The 18,620-nt window shown below is 42.1% G+C and overlaps 1 protein-coding gene and 1 long non-coding RNA gene across 2 annotated transcripts; one reads left to right on the top strand and one right to left on the bottom strand.

Moving 5' to 3' along the window:
- Positions 1–171: 171 nt before the first annotated feature.
- LOC118169700 (glycerol-3-phosphate dehydrogenase [NAD(+)], cytoplasmic-like) lies at positions 172–17,279 on the top strand. The gene is made up of 9 exons (XM_035331208.1): positions 172–204; positions 1,051–1,169; positions 6,804–6,981; positions 8,317–8,457; positions 9,647–9,785; positions 11,641–11,753; positions 13,273–13,506; positions 13,685–13,791; positions 15,086–17,279. Exons 1-9 carry the CDS (start codon positions 202–204, stop codon positions 15,180–15,182), a joined length of 1,131 nt encoding a protein of 376 aa, XP_035187099.1. The 5' UTR covers positions 172–201; the 3' UTR covers positions 15,183–17,279.
- LOC118169712 lies at positions 4,848–13,753 on the bottom strand. The gene is made up of 3 exons (XR_004752240.1): positions 13,616–13,753; positions 11,803–11,901; positions 4,848–5,380 (listed from the first exon to the last, which is right to left on the bottom strand). It is a non-coding gene; the product is annotated as an uncharacterized LOC118169712 (long non-coding RNA).
- Positions 17,280–18,620: the final 1,341 nt, after the last annotated feature.

The following is an 18,620-nucleotide window of genomic DNA, read 5'->3' as shown; positions in this document are numbered from 1 at the left end:
CTCGCCAGGAGGGTCAGAGAGAGTCCTGATGCTGTGCCAGCACTGCTCAGCAGCAGACACAACACTGGTGTGATACCACTGCTGTTCTAGCTCCAAGTGCAGAGCGCAGCACTGTATGGGCTGCTGCAGGGAAAGTTAACATCCCAGCCAGACCCAGTGCAGAGGCACAGAGGAGCTATCCAGCCAGGGAAAGAGCTAACCATGGTGAACAGGCAGGGGAGTGGAGGAAGGTGCACCTAGAACCTGAGAAAAGCTCAAAACATGAACTTGGGTACCACCTCACCTCACAGAGCTCCCACATGTGCCCAGGGCCCCAGCTTTACCTTCCCCTTCAGGAGGTTATACCCCCCAATGCATCGATTTGTGGTATTTTCTGTGAGTCCCCAGGCACTCTCCCCACCAGCAGGACACACCAGGCAAGCAGCTGAGCTGCTGTAGCTGACAGCAGCAGGCGGGCTGAGCTGATGCCTCCCTCCAAAACCACCCACAGGCTCTTCTCAAGCGCTGGCAGCCAGCCTGCCTCTCCAAACCCCTCGTCGCGGAGCCAGGCGCCGCCGAGTCGGGCCCAGTGGGCGCAAGGCACAGAGGCCTGGCAGGGTGGGAGCATGGGGCTGGAGAAGGCAGCTCTTTGGCTTGAAAATGGGGGAGAAGGCTGGTTTGGAGAGGAGACGGGCTGCCGTGGAGGGCAGAGAGGAGACAATTTGCAGGGTGTGATGGATGGTTAGACCATGTAGGGGAAAAAGAACGACGCTCTGCTTCATCCTGAGGACTCCGATTTGCCATGCCACCTCGGGAGCCGTGCTGCCGGCTGGGTTTGGCTCTGGGATTTGAGAGCCAGCCCCTGGCGTGAGGGACGAGCCCAGTGAGCCCCACCGAGGGAGCCAGCGAGCTCCTCACCGAGCCTGGGGCCCGCTGGGTGCCCACCCGGGGCTGCCCCGGACTCGGGCTGAGGCGCCCCTCAGGGCCCGGCGGTGGGGCAGGAGAAGCCGGCGGGGCGCAGGGCCGAGCCGCGGCCCTGGCAGGCTGCCTGACGCCCGTCTTCTCCCGCAGGGGCCGGGCCGGGGGCGGTGCTGGCAGCCGTGCCGGGCTGGGCTGAGCCGAGCCGAGCCGAGCCGCGGGCACAGCAGCATGTCGCCGCTCTGTGTCTGCATCGTGGGCTCGGGGAACTGGTGAGTGCCGCAGCGCGGGGCGCCGCGCAGGGAACCCCCCTTCCTTCCTACCTTTCTCCCTTTATCTATCTCCTTTTTCTCCCCTTTTGCCGTTCCTTCCTTGCCCTCCTCCCCACCGCACCTGCACCGCCGGAGCCGGGCAGGGTGCCCCCTCGGTGCCCGGGGGCTCCGCAACAGGTGCCCGGCGGGTCCCGGGGGGCTCCGGGCTCGGCGAAAGATCTCCATGGTCCTGAAACCCGGCCCCGCACCGCCCTGCCCGGCGGTGTCCCGGCTGAACCTCGGCCCTCCCCCGCTTCTTTAAAAACAATAACCCCGGGGAAATAGAAGATTTGGAGCCGGGGCAAAAGCTCCTCTTGCTTTGGGGCTGGGGGTCTCTTTGTTTTGTAAGCTAAACGGGAACTGTCAGGATGCTCGCATCCAGTAAACGCCAATAACAAAGAGATGCCTGAGCCAGTGAGAACTGCAAAAACATGAGGCTTCGACTTGATTTAAGTGTATAAAGCATGCCCAGCCTGGCACCAGGACAGTGAGATCCCAGAGAGGACCCGAGCTGTGCCTCTGTGGCTGTGTTTGTCTGTGGCAGAGCCCAGGCACTTCACATACAGGCATGGAGTAGCGAGCAGAGCGGTGATGCTGTTCATACTCCTTTGAAAGAACCAGGACACAGGTTTCATTTAAAACCATGACTTAAATGTACCCTTCACTTCTGTCATCTTCAGCATGTAGTTTTGCATCTTGGTACAGACGCAGCCTTGTAAAAGAATTGAGTCCCCAGCTTATCCCTGCCCCCATTTATAAGAATATACCTGCTACTGCCCGGTTCTTTCTAGCCTGGACAAAAGCACTGCTTGCAAAAGCTCCTTGGCTCTGGCAGACTTCACTGAAGTCAGTAACCCTGTCTGAATGGACTTCGCATCTTACAGTTTATATAACCTAAGCCCAATCAAACCGAACAACATGTATATGCATGTGCTTGTGATTAGCAAACCCAGCCTCCAGGTAGTTCTTTGATTATTTTTGTAGAAGGAGGGCAAGTTCTTTAAGATTTTTTAAATACCTGACAGTTATTTGGAAGCAAATACCAAAAAAGTCAATAGGTGAGGGAGCGGTTGGTCGTGAGCTGCTGAGAACACAACGTAGTTACGGTGCAGCTCTGGACCCTCCTACCTCACAAAACCAGCCCACGGCTTTTTGAGTCCCCACATGCATGACATGCTTCCAGATCACAGGTTCCCTGTGCACAACATCTCTAACATATGGTCTTTCACAAACAACCGTACAGCCAGGCCTTCTCTGGGAACCCACCATCGCGCAGCTGGCTCACTGCAGCATCCCCTTCCTTGGCCCTAAGGCACCCATCATTCCTGCACCCTGCTTCCCTGACTGCTGCTGTTCCCAGGTCATTCCAGTGCTTGCTTCCCTCCCTTGCCACACTCCTCTTCTTCGCCTTAAACACAGCCTGCACGAGCTGCTTGTTATTGCTTCCAAGACCCCCAAGAGCCACGGCTGAACATCTAGGAGTCAGCTTTTACCTTTGATCAGCCAACAATTAAAGACTCGGTTACTCTCTTGCTCTCATCCTTAAGCAAGCATCTCATGCCTTTTCCCAAGCTGTTCCCTTTCCATAACACATTCTCAAAAGCCAGTTGGTTTTCTATTTTTTTTTCTTTTTTTCACAATGTGTATCTAGAAAACTGAAAAGAGCTATGCCACAGAGATACTGAGACTCCAACCCAGCAAATCGCTTAGTACGATCAGCTTACTTGTACTATCTGTCTGCCTGGATTCATCTCTTACTTCCTACCATATGGACAGACTGTAAAATCTCTGTGAAGTAGATAAATGTTGTTCTCTAGTGTTTAAATTGCATCTATTCATAGCCTCTATGGCAGTACAGGTAATCTTAGCACAACACAGAAATATGTTTTTCTTTGGCAAACATTGTCTCCTTATATTCCTCCCGAATATTTGTGCGACAGCTCAGATAACTGCACGTGAGGCTTTCCTGCAGCTCAGCATGGCCAACATGTGACACAACATTTTGCAATAGCTAATGTCAGCTGCAGAAGTTCAGCAGGTCACACTGGCTCATTAAGTCAACACTGTCAGGAAACTCATGACTGATGTGGTTAAGTAAAGCAAGTGCTACCTACGTTGCATCTTGTAGTTGTCAGCCAGGTACGGGAGGCTTTGCGTTTGTTAATCATGGTTCAGTTATCTGTTTTTAAAAATACAGGTTTATTTCACTGCCTGACCCTTCAGAACCCAAAAGCTCTTCCAATCTAATTAGAATCATTTGGACTCTGCTCAGTGAAGATTCAGCTTGAACTAGGCATATGTCCTTACCCTGCACAGATGGCTAGGCTTTCTACTGAGGTGCATGGAAGGAAAATGAGTCAATGGCCATAAACTGAACTGGGAAGGTTCCAAATGGATATAACAGAGGGAGGGAGAAAAAAATCTATGTGGATGATAAAGCAGTGGGACAGGTTGCCCATAGAGGAGCTGGGGCTTGGGGAGTTTTTAAGACTTGAGTGAACAAAGCCCTGAGCAAGCTGATCTGAATTCAGTGTTGTTCCCACTTTGGAGACCTCTCCGGGTCCATCCCAACCTAAGCAATACTACAGTTTTAAAAGGAAAAAAAAAAAAAGGTGGTTGGCTAAGAGAGACTGAAGGAAGATATGATCCTCATCAAGTATCTAAACAGAGAAACAATATCCTTCCCTCTTAGAACAGAAATTCTTAAACTGCAGTAAGTTGTAGGTGAGATATAGGGACTATCTTTCTAACATTAAGGATAAGGATAGTAAAGCCTACGAGGCTGTTTAGGGAAGGGAAGGTATCAGCAGTAGCTGAGGTCTGTAAGGCCTCCTTGGAACAGCTCCCATTAGGAATGGGCTAAGTACATTTCCTAGGCAAGGGACAGTTGAAAGGGATTAGCTTTCATTAGTTTCATGCGGTCTTTCAGCTCTGTTTTTCACCATTTCCAATGTATGTCACAAATACCTTCATATTTGCATATATAAAATAATGGGCCTTACTTAAATTATTATTCATCAAAAAAAAATTGTACCAATAGGAAATGTCCAAATAAGAGAGCTTTTTTTCTTAGCAATATGTAACTCACTTCCACTTTAATGTAATTGGAGAAGAATAGTTTTCACTTACTTTTAAAAATGATCCAAGTGGAGTTCTCAGCCATCTATTAGTCTTCATTAAATAAAGTTTTGGAGAAATGGAATGTCAAAGTCTTCATATGTGTGTGTCCTTGGTTTTGTTTGCATAAGCAGAGCTTCTCTGCCAAGCCTGTGTAGTCTACTGAGCACTGGCTTCACAGACAAAGCAATTCTTCTTTCCAAGGCTGATTAGTGGTGCCTGTAAATTTTAAATGGACCAAATGAAACAGTGTCAGTTTTTGAACTGCTTAATTGTTTCAGAGAGAGAGATTTTCCCTGATGACCACTGAATCCCTTTTAAACATTACACCTTGTCTGCCCAAGATTCCTAGAGAAACCAATCAAAAACACGGTGATTTGTGAAGCTAGCTTTATGCCTGAGATACCCTCATGGACATCTTGTCAATGGGACAATACCTGGGCAGAAACATCCAAGCGCATTGGTAATGACAGCTCTGCAGGAAGATAAGCTTTATCTACTGAAAGTTGCAAGTCCCAGTCAGGATTTCAGAAGTTAGAGCTGGAGCCTGCATCTTTCAACAGAAGATTACAAAAATTTGGTACAGTCACAGACTATAAACCACCACCCCCAAAAAGCCACCCTGGTGCACATTCTGTACATCTGCTAAACATTTCTATATTGCAGACTTTTTCGGTTTGTCTTCAGTTTTTCAGAGTGAAAGAGAATGTTAGGGCTCCACTGAGACTGAAGCCCCTTTTTACTCTCCTAAGTGCCCTGTAAATAAATAGCAAAAAGAAGTCTCTGCTTTCAGAAAGTTCTGGTCCAAGGAAAGAAAGAAAAATGGATAGGTGATGCTGGGTGTAAGTGGGGAAAGTTATTACCATCTTGTAGATTAGAAGTGGGTAAAAATCTCACTAAAGAAGGCTCTCACTAAAGAAGGCTACAGCACAACCTGGAAAGTGAATTTAGATCTCAAGTCTTAGTGTTTATGTGTAAAAATAACTTTTCTTATTAATACATATTTACAATAGCGAGCCATAATTCCTCCTCAGCTCAGGCCTTGATTGTGCTCACTGTTGGAGAACAGGGGAAGAGAACCAGAACAGAAGAAATTTTGCAGATAATACGAACATATGATGCAATTGTACGCCTTTCTTTCAAAAAATAATAATAAAGGTTTACCCTGGGAATATTTACTTACATATTTTATACTTACAAAGGACCAGAACAAGTTACCCCCTCCCCCCCCTTTTTTTTTAATTTGAAAGAAAGCATTACAGCAGCTCAGAACGTAGCATGCAGTCAACACTGGGCAAGTGAAAATTGATCTCAGTAGGATTTCTTTGTAGTTAAAGATTAAGACGAAACCCTTATTCTTTTATTATTTATTGAGCAATTAGCCTTGTGCAAACCTGTTACATCAAAAATCGAGTTGAGCCAAGGAAAGCCAGTTACAACATGGCTTCCCTCTGAACCACTCACAGCACAGACCTGACTGGACTTCGTCTTGGATGCACTTAAGACTTTTATCAGTTACAGAAAACAACTAAATCCTGTTCATGCTCCTAATTGCAGGTATATCACAAGTGAGTCAGAGGACAAGAATGTCATAACTGGAACCCCTCTTTCAGTTACATTAGCAAAACAGCCAGTACTTTAAAGTAGTATTCAAGCAAAAAGAAAGAAGAGGAAAAATAAAAATCACCCTTTCCTACCCCAAAATAATTTAAAGGGCATCAAGCAACATTCTCAGTATTTTTTGCAGATTTTTAGTTTTCTCTTTCTAAGAGAATAAGTGAAAGTTCACAAGGCTGCAGTGCTGGATGGGGTAATACAATTATTGCCTAAACCGAGATAAAAAACGCTCAGCACAACTACGAGTAAACCGGATGGTTCAAATACCTTCAGATATTCTAGATCTTGTTACACTGATAATTAGAACCACATCTAAAGAGAAACCACCAGGTTGATTTTTTTATCTAAAGATAATTTCTTGGTTTTTATATCTTACATAAAATCCCTATTGCAACTGTTTGGTTATTGGTAGGAAATTGGCATGCATCTGTTTTCGATGAGATGCACAAAGACTGGCACAGTGAGATCATTCAGGAGTACTTTGCTACCTGGATTATTTCAGAGATGGTTTTCAGAAAAAGAAAATCTCAGGAGCAAGAGATACTCAATTAGCCCCAGAGAGTGTATTTTTAGCGCTGTTGATGGTATATCACAGTTCCACTCTGTAACCTTTCTTATGACTTCAGATTCTTTATGACAGGAATGCTTTCTCTAGTTCTACTTTTTGTGATTTTAAACAAAGTTTTTTTGTTGTTGTTTTGTTTGTTGGAGGACAATGGATAAAGCTTTCTGATAAAATTAGTAAGCAGATAAAGCTTTGTAGCACAGGCCTTTTATGAGTTATTATGTTGAAAGTAACTTGTGTTTCCAATTGGCAATGAAAGTTTGTTTCCTATCAGTTCATTCTTTCTTTTTAAAAAGGGGATCAGCCATAGCAAGAATCATTGGCAAAAATGTCCAGCAGTCCAACAGATTTGATCCTACTGTCAAAATGTGGGTATTTGAAGAGATTATCAATGGAAGAAAACTCTCAGAAATAATCAACCAGGAACATGAAAACATTAAGTATCTTCCTGGATACAAGATACCTAAAAATGTGGTAAGTTGGAAAAAAATAAATCACTGATTTTATTTACTTTTTGATAAGGGACGCACAAGTGGTAGTCTTTAAGCTAGGAAGTAATTCACTGCCTTGTTCTGGTTTGCCACCTAACTCACTCCAGCACTGTAACTTACTTCTGGGACTTCTGCTCGTCTCTTGTCATGCAATTTCAAACAGCCAACTGTGTCGAACGCTGATACGTAATATGCCATCCTCCTCCCCAGCATAAATCAGCATATCTCTGCTTGCTATTTCCTGAGCTGTACATACACAGAGCAGAGAGATTTTTAAACCCACAGCATCTTCTAGATAAAGTGGGAAAGCTGCTGCTCTCCCTTCTTCTAAAAAAGGGAATCAGCAGCGTGGCTAACAAGGAGATGAACAGTGAGCTAATGGTTTTTGGGTGATGTCAGGATAGCAACACGTTACTAAATAATGCTGCAAGTTCCACCAAAATACAAGGTATTTAACTTTCATATACATTTTAAATACCAAATTATACCTCACTATCAGCTTAGATCATTTAGAGCTACTGCAGCAAGCAAAGCGAGGCTTTTTGGCTGTTCAAGACTGCCAAACAACAGAGCTCTGTGCATTAAAGAAAGTAGCACTGCATTTCTAGAACAGCCACAGTTGTAAAAGGAAGTTAAGATGCTGCACGTGGTGGGTGTCCTTGCTTGGAGAGTGGTTATATTTAGAACTACGTTTAGTGCTGGGATTGCATTTTTGCGCTCCCATGGTTTGAACTTGGCATGCAGCTCTCCTGGGTTCAAACTGAATTGCCGTTGTTATTTTCACAGTCCTGTAACAGATCAACAAGCTTGTTTTCATCATTTGAGAGCAGCCTCATCCTATCTATAACAAAGCCTCTGAGACTTTACCAGCAGAAATCAGCTGGCTGCAGTAAGCCTGGAGGGAGGGCCACTCACATCTTCATCTCCAACTGAGGAAAAAAAAGTCCTCGTATTGTCTCTCTACATTTTGGAGAGACAGAAACGCTGTCTGTGCATTGCTATGGCGGCAGTCCTCTGTCCTGGCCTTACTTTGCCATTTTCCTTTAGTAGCAGCCTTGCTGGGAGTAGTACTGATTCTTTTGCAAGGAATCACACTTGCTCTAAGGCTGGGACTAAGGGCAATGTTTTCTCTGATTTTAATAGCTAACTTAAATTCACCTGCTGTTTCCTTTGTAACCTGGCTTTAATTGTTCTGAGTCACACTAGCATTTAGAGGAAGCTACAGCTCACTAGTTATTAAGAATGTTGCGGGAATGGTGATACCCTGCAAGGTGTGCCTGGTGTGAGGGGCTCATTTCCATTGTCACGCTTGTCCCAGGTGGCTGTACCAGACGTGGCTGAAGCAGCAAATGGGGCAGACATCTTAGTATTTGTTCTACCACATCAATTCATCGGACGAATCTGTGAACAGATTGCAGACCGGATAAAACCTGGAACATTTGGGATTTCACTGATCAAGGTAAGTTGTCCTCTCCACAAGAATCCATGTGTAAAGGGTAAATAAATATGTTCAGCTTAAGGATAGGAACTCCAGCCCTCGCTGCATGCTCTGTGTAAGTATGAGCATTTTTTTCTGCAAGAGTTAAAGCCTCCAAGCCTGCAATAGTCCTTCTGCCATTCATGTGACCAGAGGGGAAAGGATTGGGCAACCCCACTGGGTTAAGAGTAACCCTTCTTGTCACCCATCTTTAGCCCAGTTCAGTTCCCACTTGGACCAGCACAGAGGTGGAAGTGAACAGAGAGAGGGCTGCATAAACTGGTGCAGCTGCCAGAAAAAAATATTCCAACTACAGCCTCAGGTAACTCTTACCTGGACAGAGCACTGGGTCTCAGCACCTGTCCTGAGTACATGCAAAGCTGTTCATGGCAACATTGAAACTGCACCATAAAATTAACAATTTTGCAGAACTGAAGCAATTTCAATTTGTAATGAAATGAGTAATCTGTTTCTAAAGGTTAGAGGTGCCAGGTTATCAGAACCTTAAAAGGAATTAATATTTTAAGAGAATCTCAAACTAAAAGCTAGAGGCAAAGTGTAGCAATATAGTCTACTGCTTCGCTGTTGTGTTCCAGGAAACATCCTATTTAAAATAGGAATGAAAGAAATTTAAATCAAGTTTTCAGACTGCAAGATTGGCTCCTCTTTTATTTTCCCCCTTTTGAAATTATCTTGCATGCAGCAGTACATGCAGGAGGGGAGGCAAAAGGAAGAAAATTCATGGAAATTTACTTCTTTCTTATGCTCCAAAAAAAAGTGACAGTTCAGTATACCCTTTAATAATAACAAAGCCCTCAGATTAATACTTAAGATCTTGCTAAAAAGCCACTGCTTGTAAGCTTAATTTAAAAGTATGGTTCTGTACTACGGGGGCTTAACACAAAGGAAAAGTACAGCTTAAAAAAAAAACCCTCAGGGCAGCAGTGTTGGGTGTGAGGCCTATGGCAGGGTTAACTCAACTTCACCTTCTCCCTGAACTTTGAGTTTACAGAGCATTTGTACGAACAGTTAACACTAGCAAATATAAGACCTGAATTCTTCCAATTAAAACCAGGGAGACCTGCAGGCAATAGGACACCTCCCGCTTTACCAGTGCTTTGCTGCTGTTATTTTCCTATTCTACTAACTTTGAGTATTGTCTTTTATTCAGGGGATTGATGAGGGTCCTGAAGGCCTGAAGCTCATTTCTGACCTCATTCGAGAGAAACTGAAAATAGAAATCAGCGTGCTTATGGGGGCCAACATAGCCAAAGAAGTGGCTGATGAAAAGTTCTGTGAAACCACCATTGGTAACTATTGCAAAGGGCAAATTATAGCTGCTATCTTCAGTTTGACTTCACCTGTGGCTGGGAAACATGATAGTGTTCTAGAGGCAGCATGCTGCTGAACTCACTCAAGGAGGCAGCACAACTTCCAGGGGGTTTGGTGCTGGCATGGTCAGATTGAAAATGAGAGCAGACTTCAGTACTGAGAACTGCTTGCTCATTTCATCCATTAAAAAATTACAGCTTAATCCTATTCCTGTAGGAGTTATCAAAAGCCACCTGTCTGCAAAGCCCAATGCTGAGTAACTAGGCAGTGATACACTATGTAGTTTAGCTAGAAACGCATAATCATAAGCTCCTATGTGCTCACACCCCCTGAGGTGTATTTCTCCATCTTCAGATTTCCTTGTTTAAAAAAGCAATAGTAACATTCTGTTCTTCCCTCTCATTTGGGCTGCTTGCCAAGGCACAGCCTCAGATGCTCCCAGAACTGGGTCTGACCTGACTTGGAAAGTTTGGCCAGCAGCTTTTAAAATCCACTTGATTTTTGACTTGCTTTTTGAAGTCAGCAGATACTAAAGTTACATTCTTCAGTAGCTAGTGAAGATAAAAGTTGTTATTGCAATACTGTTCTACTGCTGTGCAGAGGTTATTGGGATAATGAAATCCATTCCATTTGTTGCTGGCAGAGAAACTGGACATGAATAGGACTAGACATGGTTAGGGAAGTTGAGCAATATTTATCTTCTTGGGGATGGTTCAGTTTCTGCTGGCCCAGTTTTAAGCCATGCCATGATGACTGTGGAAAGAGGCCTGCTTGCCCTTGGCTTGTGGGGCCTCAAAGCGTTTCTGCTTTTGGAAAGGCACATAGCCCAAAAACAGTCACCTCAAAGAAAACCCTACCATCAGTTATTTTTAAAGGATGAGAAACAAACACAAAGTTTCTCATGAGGTGGGGCAGAAACCCCACAGCCAGCACAGTGGTGTTACCCCAGAACCCCTCCAGAAGCAACAACTGGAAAGTGCTACAGAGCCTCACTGCTGGGCTTTCACTGAAAGAAACAAAACTGCCTCGCATAAAATCAAGTGAAACTCCATTCAAAAATCTTTCCCTGTTGGCCAAGGGCTCTTTGGAAAAAGTCAGCCTTAACCACTTCATCAGTCAGGGCTTTCTACCCTTCCTCTCACTACCTAGGGCTAGCGCTGTAATGACGTGATACACGACCTTGATAGAACTGGTAACAAAATTGCTCCAGCAGAGCAAATGTTCAACTTCATTACCTGTGGATCTCATTGTAACTGGGAATTAATTTGGCATTAATCATTTTCACCTCACAATAATACTTTGCTATTATAGCTTTTTATATTTTCAAAGAAACAATTACACTGGGGTGCTGTACAAAGCAATCTTTAAATATTACCCTGTTAAACGTGCAGGAGGGTGGTGCCAGGATTGCGGTGACCAGCTCATGCTCACAGCCTAAGTCACAGGAGCCCTTGGCTCAGTGGACTGTGGCTCCAGGGCAGGGCGAATTGAAGACAGGTTGGAGCAAAAACCCTGAGGAGTCTCATTTTTAATTAGGTCCGTCTCAGTTTAATCACTTGCAAGGTTTGTGGTTACACAAGCTTCCTCAGGCAGACATCTGTGCTAGGGGCTGTCTACTTTTAAGCTCTTCAAAGTGTTAGTAAGCAATACTCAGTCAGTGCACTAGGACTTGTATATACTCACCCTGGCTTCCAGCAGCAGTGTTATTTCCAGTTACTGGGACCACAAAACCTAAGTGGTCCCTGGGATCTTACTTTGGGTTTCAGTTAGTTGTGCATACTAACGTCACTCAAACATTACAAATGCTCTAACTTTCATCTTTCCTTCCTGCAGGGTGCAAAAATGAAAACCAAGGGCAGATCTTTAAAGAATTAATGCAGACCCCCAATTTCAGGATTACCGTGGTGCCTGACGTTGACACAGTGGAGATCTGTGGAGCCTTAAAAGTCAGTGATTTCAAACCAGTTTTTTATTAGGGCTAAATTCTACCCTCACCTGAGTCTTCTGTAAGCCACATGGTCTAATGTTAGTTCTACCACTGTAGGATTGAGTGAGCACGGACAAAACACGTAGTTCACATGCCAGCTTTCCAATCTGGAAAAAAAGAAAATTTAATTAAAGATATAATTGCCGGCAAAACATTTCAAAATAGCTGCATTTTAATTTACCGGTCACCTCTGCTTCTGAGGGCAGAATTTAGTCCCCTATATTTTCTTGTTTTATGTTGTACACGCATGGAACAAAGTCTTTTACTATGTACAGTAACTCCAACTAATAACTTATTTTCACAGTTCAAGTAGCAACCCACTAGAAAGTTTGCATCACAAGCACCATTCAGGGTTGGAAGCACACCTGTACAGTGTTCTGCCATGTCCACATACAGACCCCAGACTAGGTCAAAAGAAATACCAAAATCATCAAGTTTCCATGGTGGGGGCACTTCAGTAAGATTTAGGGGTTGTTCTTAAATGTGTTGAAAGTGACTCCAGGCTACAATCTTTGTAGTTTGCATGAATTCAGCCATTTGTACTTCAACGATTCACCTTTTCTTGGAGGAGGGATTACCAGCTAGTAAAGAATGGGTCCTGTGTAACTCAGATACAAAGATTATTTACATTGAAATAACCAAGGATTTTGCTTTCAGCTGGGAGTAGTGGAGGGCATAGAGAGGTGAGAAGCTGTTTCTGCTTTGTGGAAAATGTTTCTTCTCCCTGAAATCATTCCTTTTGCTAAAACAAGCAAACAAAAACCTGCAGTGGGGCACATGCACGTCTGGGAATAAACACTTCAATGGCAGTACTACTAACCTCTAACTGAAATGAAATGAGCTATGCTTCTTCAGGGACCGCAAACTAGGGGATGAGGCGGGATGCATGCAGGACAACTGCGAAGATGTTTAGGATCTCAAGACATTTGTTTAGATCTGTAGTAAAGGTCAATTCTACTGACCACTCCTGCAGGCAAAAACAAGGTTTGATCTATTACAGCATCGGTATGTAGAACCAATAACTGTTTCAGGTACAGACCAACAGAAAAAAGATAGAGTCATGTTTTCATTGAGAATGGTTTAAACAGTTAAAACAAAAAAGTCAGTGAGCTCCAACTTGGAACTAGCAGAAAAACAAAACATTAATTGCATGCATGCTACATGATTGCAACGTTACAATATTAAACAAGCCACTCTGCGTTTTGCCCACTGGAATAACTTTGTAAAGTGGATACTTTATAAAGTCTTTTATAGTCTAGCAAATTTTCTTCAGCTGTAATGAGATGCCTGCCTTCTTCATAACAAACTCGTAGCCACTGCAAATTGAACCTGGGGCCTTAATCAAGTGATTCACCTTAATCAGGTGAATCAAGTGCAGACAGATTGGTGGAATTTTCTTCAAGTTTGACGTACATTGATGAATTGCATGTCTTACCTGACCATTTCCTTTCGTTCTCTATGCACTAAACTGTTTTTAGAACATCGTAGCAGTAGGAGCTGGGTTCTGCGACGGACTGAGTTTTGGTGATAACACAAAGGCAGCAGTTATACGTTTAGGCCTTATGGAAATGGTGGCCTTTGCCAAGATGTTCTGCAGGGGACCGGTATCAATTGCCACTTTTCTGGAAAGCTGTGGAGTTGCTGACCTAATCACTACCTGCTATGGAGGACGCAACAGAAAAGTAGCGGAAGCCTTTGCACGTACAGGAAAAGTAAGGAGGATTTTGAAATATTTTAAACTAAAAAAAATAATCCTGTGTTTTAAACTAAAAAAAAAAAAAAATCCTGCATAATGATACAAGGGCATCATTAGCTTTTTACCTTCTCAGTAACTGCTGGTGTTGCAGCATTATTTCCTCGGACGCAAGTAATCAGTCTCCTCTCTTCTAGTCCATAGAGCAATTGGAGAATGAGATGCTGAACGGACAAAAGCTACAAGGTCCTCAGACTTCGGCTGAAGTCTACAAGATTCTGAAACAGAAAAGTCTGCTCGATAAGTAAGTGTTTTGATTTAAAAAGACAAACAAACAAGAAACACACCTGACTCAACAGGCATCACCAAGAATTACAAGTGATTCATAAACACGAGTACAATTAAGGAGGTTAACTACCCTGTTATTTCCACAACAACTGGTTTCTACATCTTGGGCCACCATTAAACTTAACAAGACTCCTCATTACCATGATCAGTAGAATGGGATGAAGGCAAAACAGTGTTAAAAGAAACACACCACAGATATATAAGACACCAAAAAAGTCCAAGGAAGCTACCTAGATATCACTGGTCCACCCTGAACAATATTGATGCACACATACAGAGTAAGCTTGTGTCCACGATCAAAGCGTTTCTCATTCTCAGTATGTCAGCACTGCAGCTTTCAGCAATACTGCTCGCAGTGCAAGTATCAACTAAATCATCTCAGTACAAAATTCAGGAGTATGCTTACAAAAAAATTGTATACACATTGAATATATAATATGTGCTGACATCAATGCTCTAGTGCCACTAAAGAAGCTAGGGCTAAAATAAAAAACTACTTCTAATGGCTTGGGGAGAGGGGGTAATAAGATTATTCATAATTTGAAGCCTTTGTCTCAGGTTATACAAAGGAAAGATTAAACTTTCCCTCCATCTTGTAGTCTGTCCTATGTTAGTAATATATAGAGGTCAAACACTGCTAAATACTTAAAAAAATATGTTAGGTTAACAGATAAAGCAGAAGATAAAAAGAAAAAAAAGTCTTATTTTGACAGGACGTAAACCTATGTCAAAACTTAATCTAATGAGTATCCCTGTAATTACTGTCAATTACAGACTCAGCTCCAAGTCATTCAGTGGTATCATTTATACCACATAATGATGGTAAGACAGCTTACAAGTGTGTTTTTTTTCCTTCAAGCCAAGAAAAGGAAATCATTAAGACATTTCCATTGCTTTGAGTCTTTTTTTGCCGTTTAGATATCGGTTATGAATACAAATAATGTATGCATTTTGCACTCAGAAGGGAAGGTGAATATGCACTTCAAGATTTTTTCAGTGAATGAAAACACTGGATAATAATTTTGTCTCCAAAATAGATTTTCTCTGTTGTCACCCTCTCCCCCCCCCCAAAAATGCCCTTAAGCTCCTCTTTATTGTCCTAACTTCATTCCTACTGCTTTGGTTTTTTCCATCTACAGTTTACAGTCTTCCAGTCAATGTAAACAACAAAAAAATTGTTTTTTTCCCTACTATAAACAAAATGGATGTTTATGTAAACTTTAAAAACTATTTTTACATGCTTCTTTTAGGTTTCCATTATTTACAACCATCTACAAGATCTGCTATGAGGGTAGGTCGATCCAGGATTTCATCTCGTGTCTGCAAAACCACCCAGAACACATTTAGAAGTTTGCTCTCCTCATCTGGTTGTGCTCTCATCTTTTCAGGACTTCTATCCACTCCACAGCAAATAAAGTAGACAAATAGGTTGTGTGGCAATGCTTGCTGTAAGAGCAACACAGAATGTATTTCAGTATCCTCTTTCTGGGGGTGAAAATCTGCCTTTCAGCATTATATCTGAGAACAGAAATAGAATGTAAAAAATGTAACAGACTTTGATTTGAGTCAGCAATTTAAGCATTTGCCTATGGTTAGTTTCAAGTTGATTTCCAACAGCGCCCCTGGTAATTTTCATAACAGGAGCTAAATTAACACACATGAACCTCAGCATTGTGCCTACTAATGCTAGAACAGCACAAGATGCTGAAAAGTTCAAGATCAAAAGATGTACAGATAAAGTTCTTACAGCAGTAAGATGCAGTCACATAGGCAAATATGGGTTTTTGTAATTCCCCCTCAAACACAGATAGTATAATGTTTTGTGTTTTGTGACATTTAGTCCTTCCTTGATTTTGTTTCAAAGCATAAGCCACTTTGGGAAAATAGATATTGTTACTTTGCTCAGACATATGTGAATGTTTAGCAGATGTATAAATAAAGCAGTTTAAGGGGTTGTGGTGGGAAAGGAAAGAAGGGCTTTTTTAATTATTATTATTCAGGACACTAGGAATCTTCAGTAGTGATCTGACTTTCATTATACTTACTGTATTCTGTTGAAATACAGGGCGTAAAAATGGAATAACCAAATACATTTATGTGAGCGTTAGGATTTCTGAGCAAGCATTATCCACTAGTATTTATACTAGCTGAGGGGAAAACTGAAGAAGAGATTGACAACTAGAATGCATGCACAGCTCAGCTTGCATCCTGTATGACACTTAAGGATGTAAGAAGCAGCAGTGAAACACCCTCTGCATTACTTGACTTTTTATATGTACCTGAAAATGACCGCTACAGACGCACAGAATTCCTATAAAATTGTATTTGAAACTTGGCTACATTTCAACGCTACCAGGAAGCCACACTGGACTGACACTAGTGCAACTCCAAGCATCTTTCCACAGACTGCAACCAACAGACTAATTCCTTGACCCTGCTGTCGCTTACGCGATTTATCTCACACACTGCACTCCTGAAGGGAGATACCTCTACCTACGTCTGAATTTTACACACAAACTGGTTCCTATACCAGTTTAATTTTGCTACCAGTGGCATTAATTTTAGAAACATAAAAGTTTTTAAGTCGTCTAACTATATTGGGTAATTTTACATACCTGATGTTTTTCAGAGTTAAAGTCATCTATGAAATAAACTGTGTCACATTTTCTAAGCTTGAATACCCTGTTGAAAATACTCATATTTAGAGAGAAGGCAAGCAAACGGGAGAGTAAGCTACTTTTGTTTTACCCAATTTTCCAAAACAGCAAGTGTTTGTTTTGCTTTTTTTAATCTCTGTATTCACTGACATATTGTTTAGAAAAAAAGAACACCTACATTATAAAATCCTCTCCACTCAATATGTTAAGAGGAATGTTGTTGTCTTTCACATTTATCAGTTATATATATATGTATAAAAATATTACTTATAAAAATAAATATTTTTTAAAATCTCAGTCTTAAAGCTAGCAAAGCTAGCTCTGGTACCAGAAACAGTGGCTGTAGCATCCCTGATCTCAGCTGAAGAGCAGTGAAGGCAGCCCATGTGAAGACTCGGCTGGAGGAAAGGAACTGCCTGTTCGTGGCTAACAGCTCAGGGCTCTGCAGGGAGACAGAAACATTCCTTCAGCTGAAACAGGAATCACATGGCCAAATCCTTTATACAGAATTAGGGGAAAAAAAGAAAACAAAAGTCATGACCTTTCATTTCAAGTAAGAAAGCCAAATATGTAATTCTTAAATATCAAATAGGGAATAGGGATGGAGAATTCAGAAACCTCCTCGCTTCACAGGCAGGCAGAAATTCTCATAAGTGATTTATGAGCTAGTAACAACACAGAACATTTTACGTTAAAGGTATCAACAGTTTAATAAAGTGGTCAATAAATGCAGGCTTGATGTAATTTCATTTTCAAAATTCTCACAAAATAAATTACCGTTCTACTAGTGGTCCGTTATTGTGCTTATTCGTACAGCTCTCAAAGAAAAGGACAAGAAGTGTAATTTTTCTACAGACATTTTTATTGATGAACATATTTTTTCCTTTTGTATGACGTACTTTTACACAGTAAAATAAGACAACTTTTACTTCATAAATAACAAAAATTAGCCCTTATGTCTCAATCCAGTCAAAATCTAAGTAAAATAGTTTGTTCTGTATTTACATTCTGTACCAAAATAGGAAACACATATTCAAGGTCAGCCAGTTCTCTCAAAACAGTTGTTTTATCTCCAAGGTAAGCTTCACATTAAAAAGGCAACATTTGCACTTGGAAGCCTGATGGCATAAGATCACATCCCTTAATATACAAAATAGACTCCCGTCCAAAAGAGCAATATGCGCAAGTGTTCACCCAAGCAAAAGCTGGTGGTTAGATCTTGCAGGGCAAAGATGTTGACCTGCTCGGCTGAAAGTCATTCATAGGAAACGCGGGGAAGAAAGGAAGTACACATTCCTCTCTACTGAAAGCAGAAAGATTTGCAGGACAGGAAGATTTAAAAACAACTGGTCCTTGGAAGCAAGGGATTGTTGGTATGTCTGCTCTTAGGTGACATCAACCTTCCTAATTTACTAGAGCACAACAAAAATAATGAGTTGTGTGGCACCAGCAGTCAACTAATGGGGGGGTCAAGGTTCTATTTCTGTAGTTGACCTGTATCTGAGGCAAAGCTTAAGAGTCTCCCAAGATCTCATTTCAAAAAGAAAGGAATTGCCTGTTTTTCTATGTTATTTGCTCACCGCATACTCCAGCCAAAAGCTATCCTTCCTCCTTGTAATTGTTTGAAACACTAGAATTTTTTTCCCTGAAGTGTGAATTGCCTTGACTTCTAATTGAAGCATTACAAACTTGAACTGCTGGGGGGGGTGGGGGGCGGGAAGGGGGGAATGATGACACAGACAAAAAAGGCTGCAAGAATAATTTACTTCCATAGGGAAACATGTTTTCACGCCATTAAAGCAGCGGGCATATTTTGGCTGCAGATAAATGATTTATTTCTTAGGGCAGCAAAAGTCCTGGGAATAACACTAACTGGTCTGGTGAAAACACAAAAGCTTGTTTGGGTTTTGTTTAAAAGATTTTACATGTATGAGATTCAACATGATGGACTTGCCTCTATACATTCATGAAACTGAAAGTAGCTGCCTGCAAACTTTGTTTTTATTTAAAATGGTATTGACTTTTACTGGGGAAACTACACTTAAGGCTACACAAATGGTTGCTTTAAGCTACAATTTTAGCTGTGTTCTACACTCAAAAATGGCTTATGCTCCCTACTATGTTTATT

The sequence above is a fragment of the Oxyura jamaicensis genome, chromosome 7, assembly GCF_011077185.1.
Source record: "Oxyura jamaicensis isolate SHBP4307 breed ruddy duck chromosome 7, BPBGC_Ojam_1.0, whole genome shotgun sequence".
NCBI classification, from domain to species: domain Eukaryota; kingdom Metazoa; phylum Chordata; class Aves; order Anseriformes; family Anatidae; genus Oxyura; species Oxyura jamaicensis.
Note: the sequence above shows the minus strand (reverse complement) of the source record. Positions and strands in the feature narration are given on the sequence as shown.

Coding starts and splice junctions, on each gene's coding strand:
- LOC118169700 (XM_035331208.1), top strand. Junction 8,458..9,646: donor TTGGGATTTCACTGATCAAG/GTAAGTTGTCCT, acceptor TCTTTTATTCAG/GGGATTGATGAGGGTCCTGA. Junction 9,786..11,640: donor GTTCTGTGAAACCACCATTG/GTAACTATTGCA, acceptor TCCTTCCTGCAG/GGTGCAAAAATGAAAACCAA.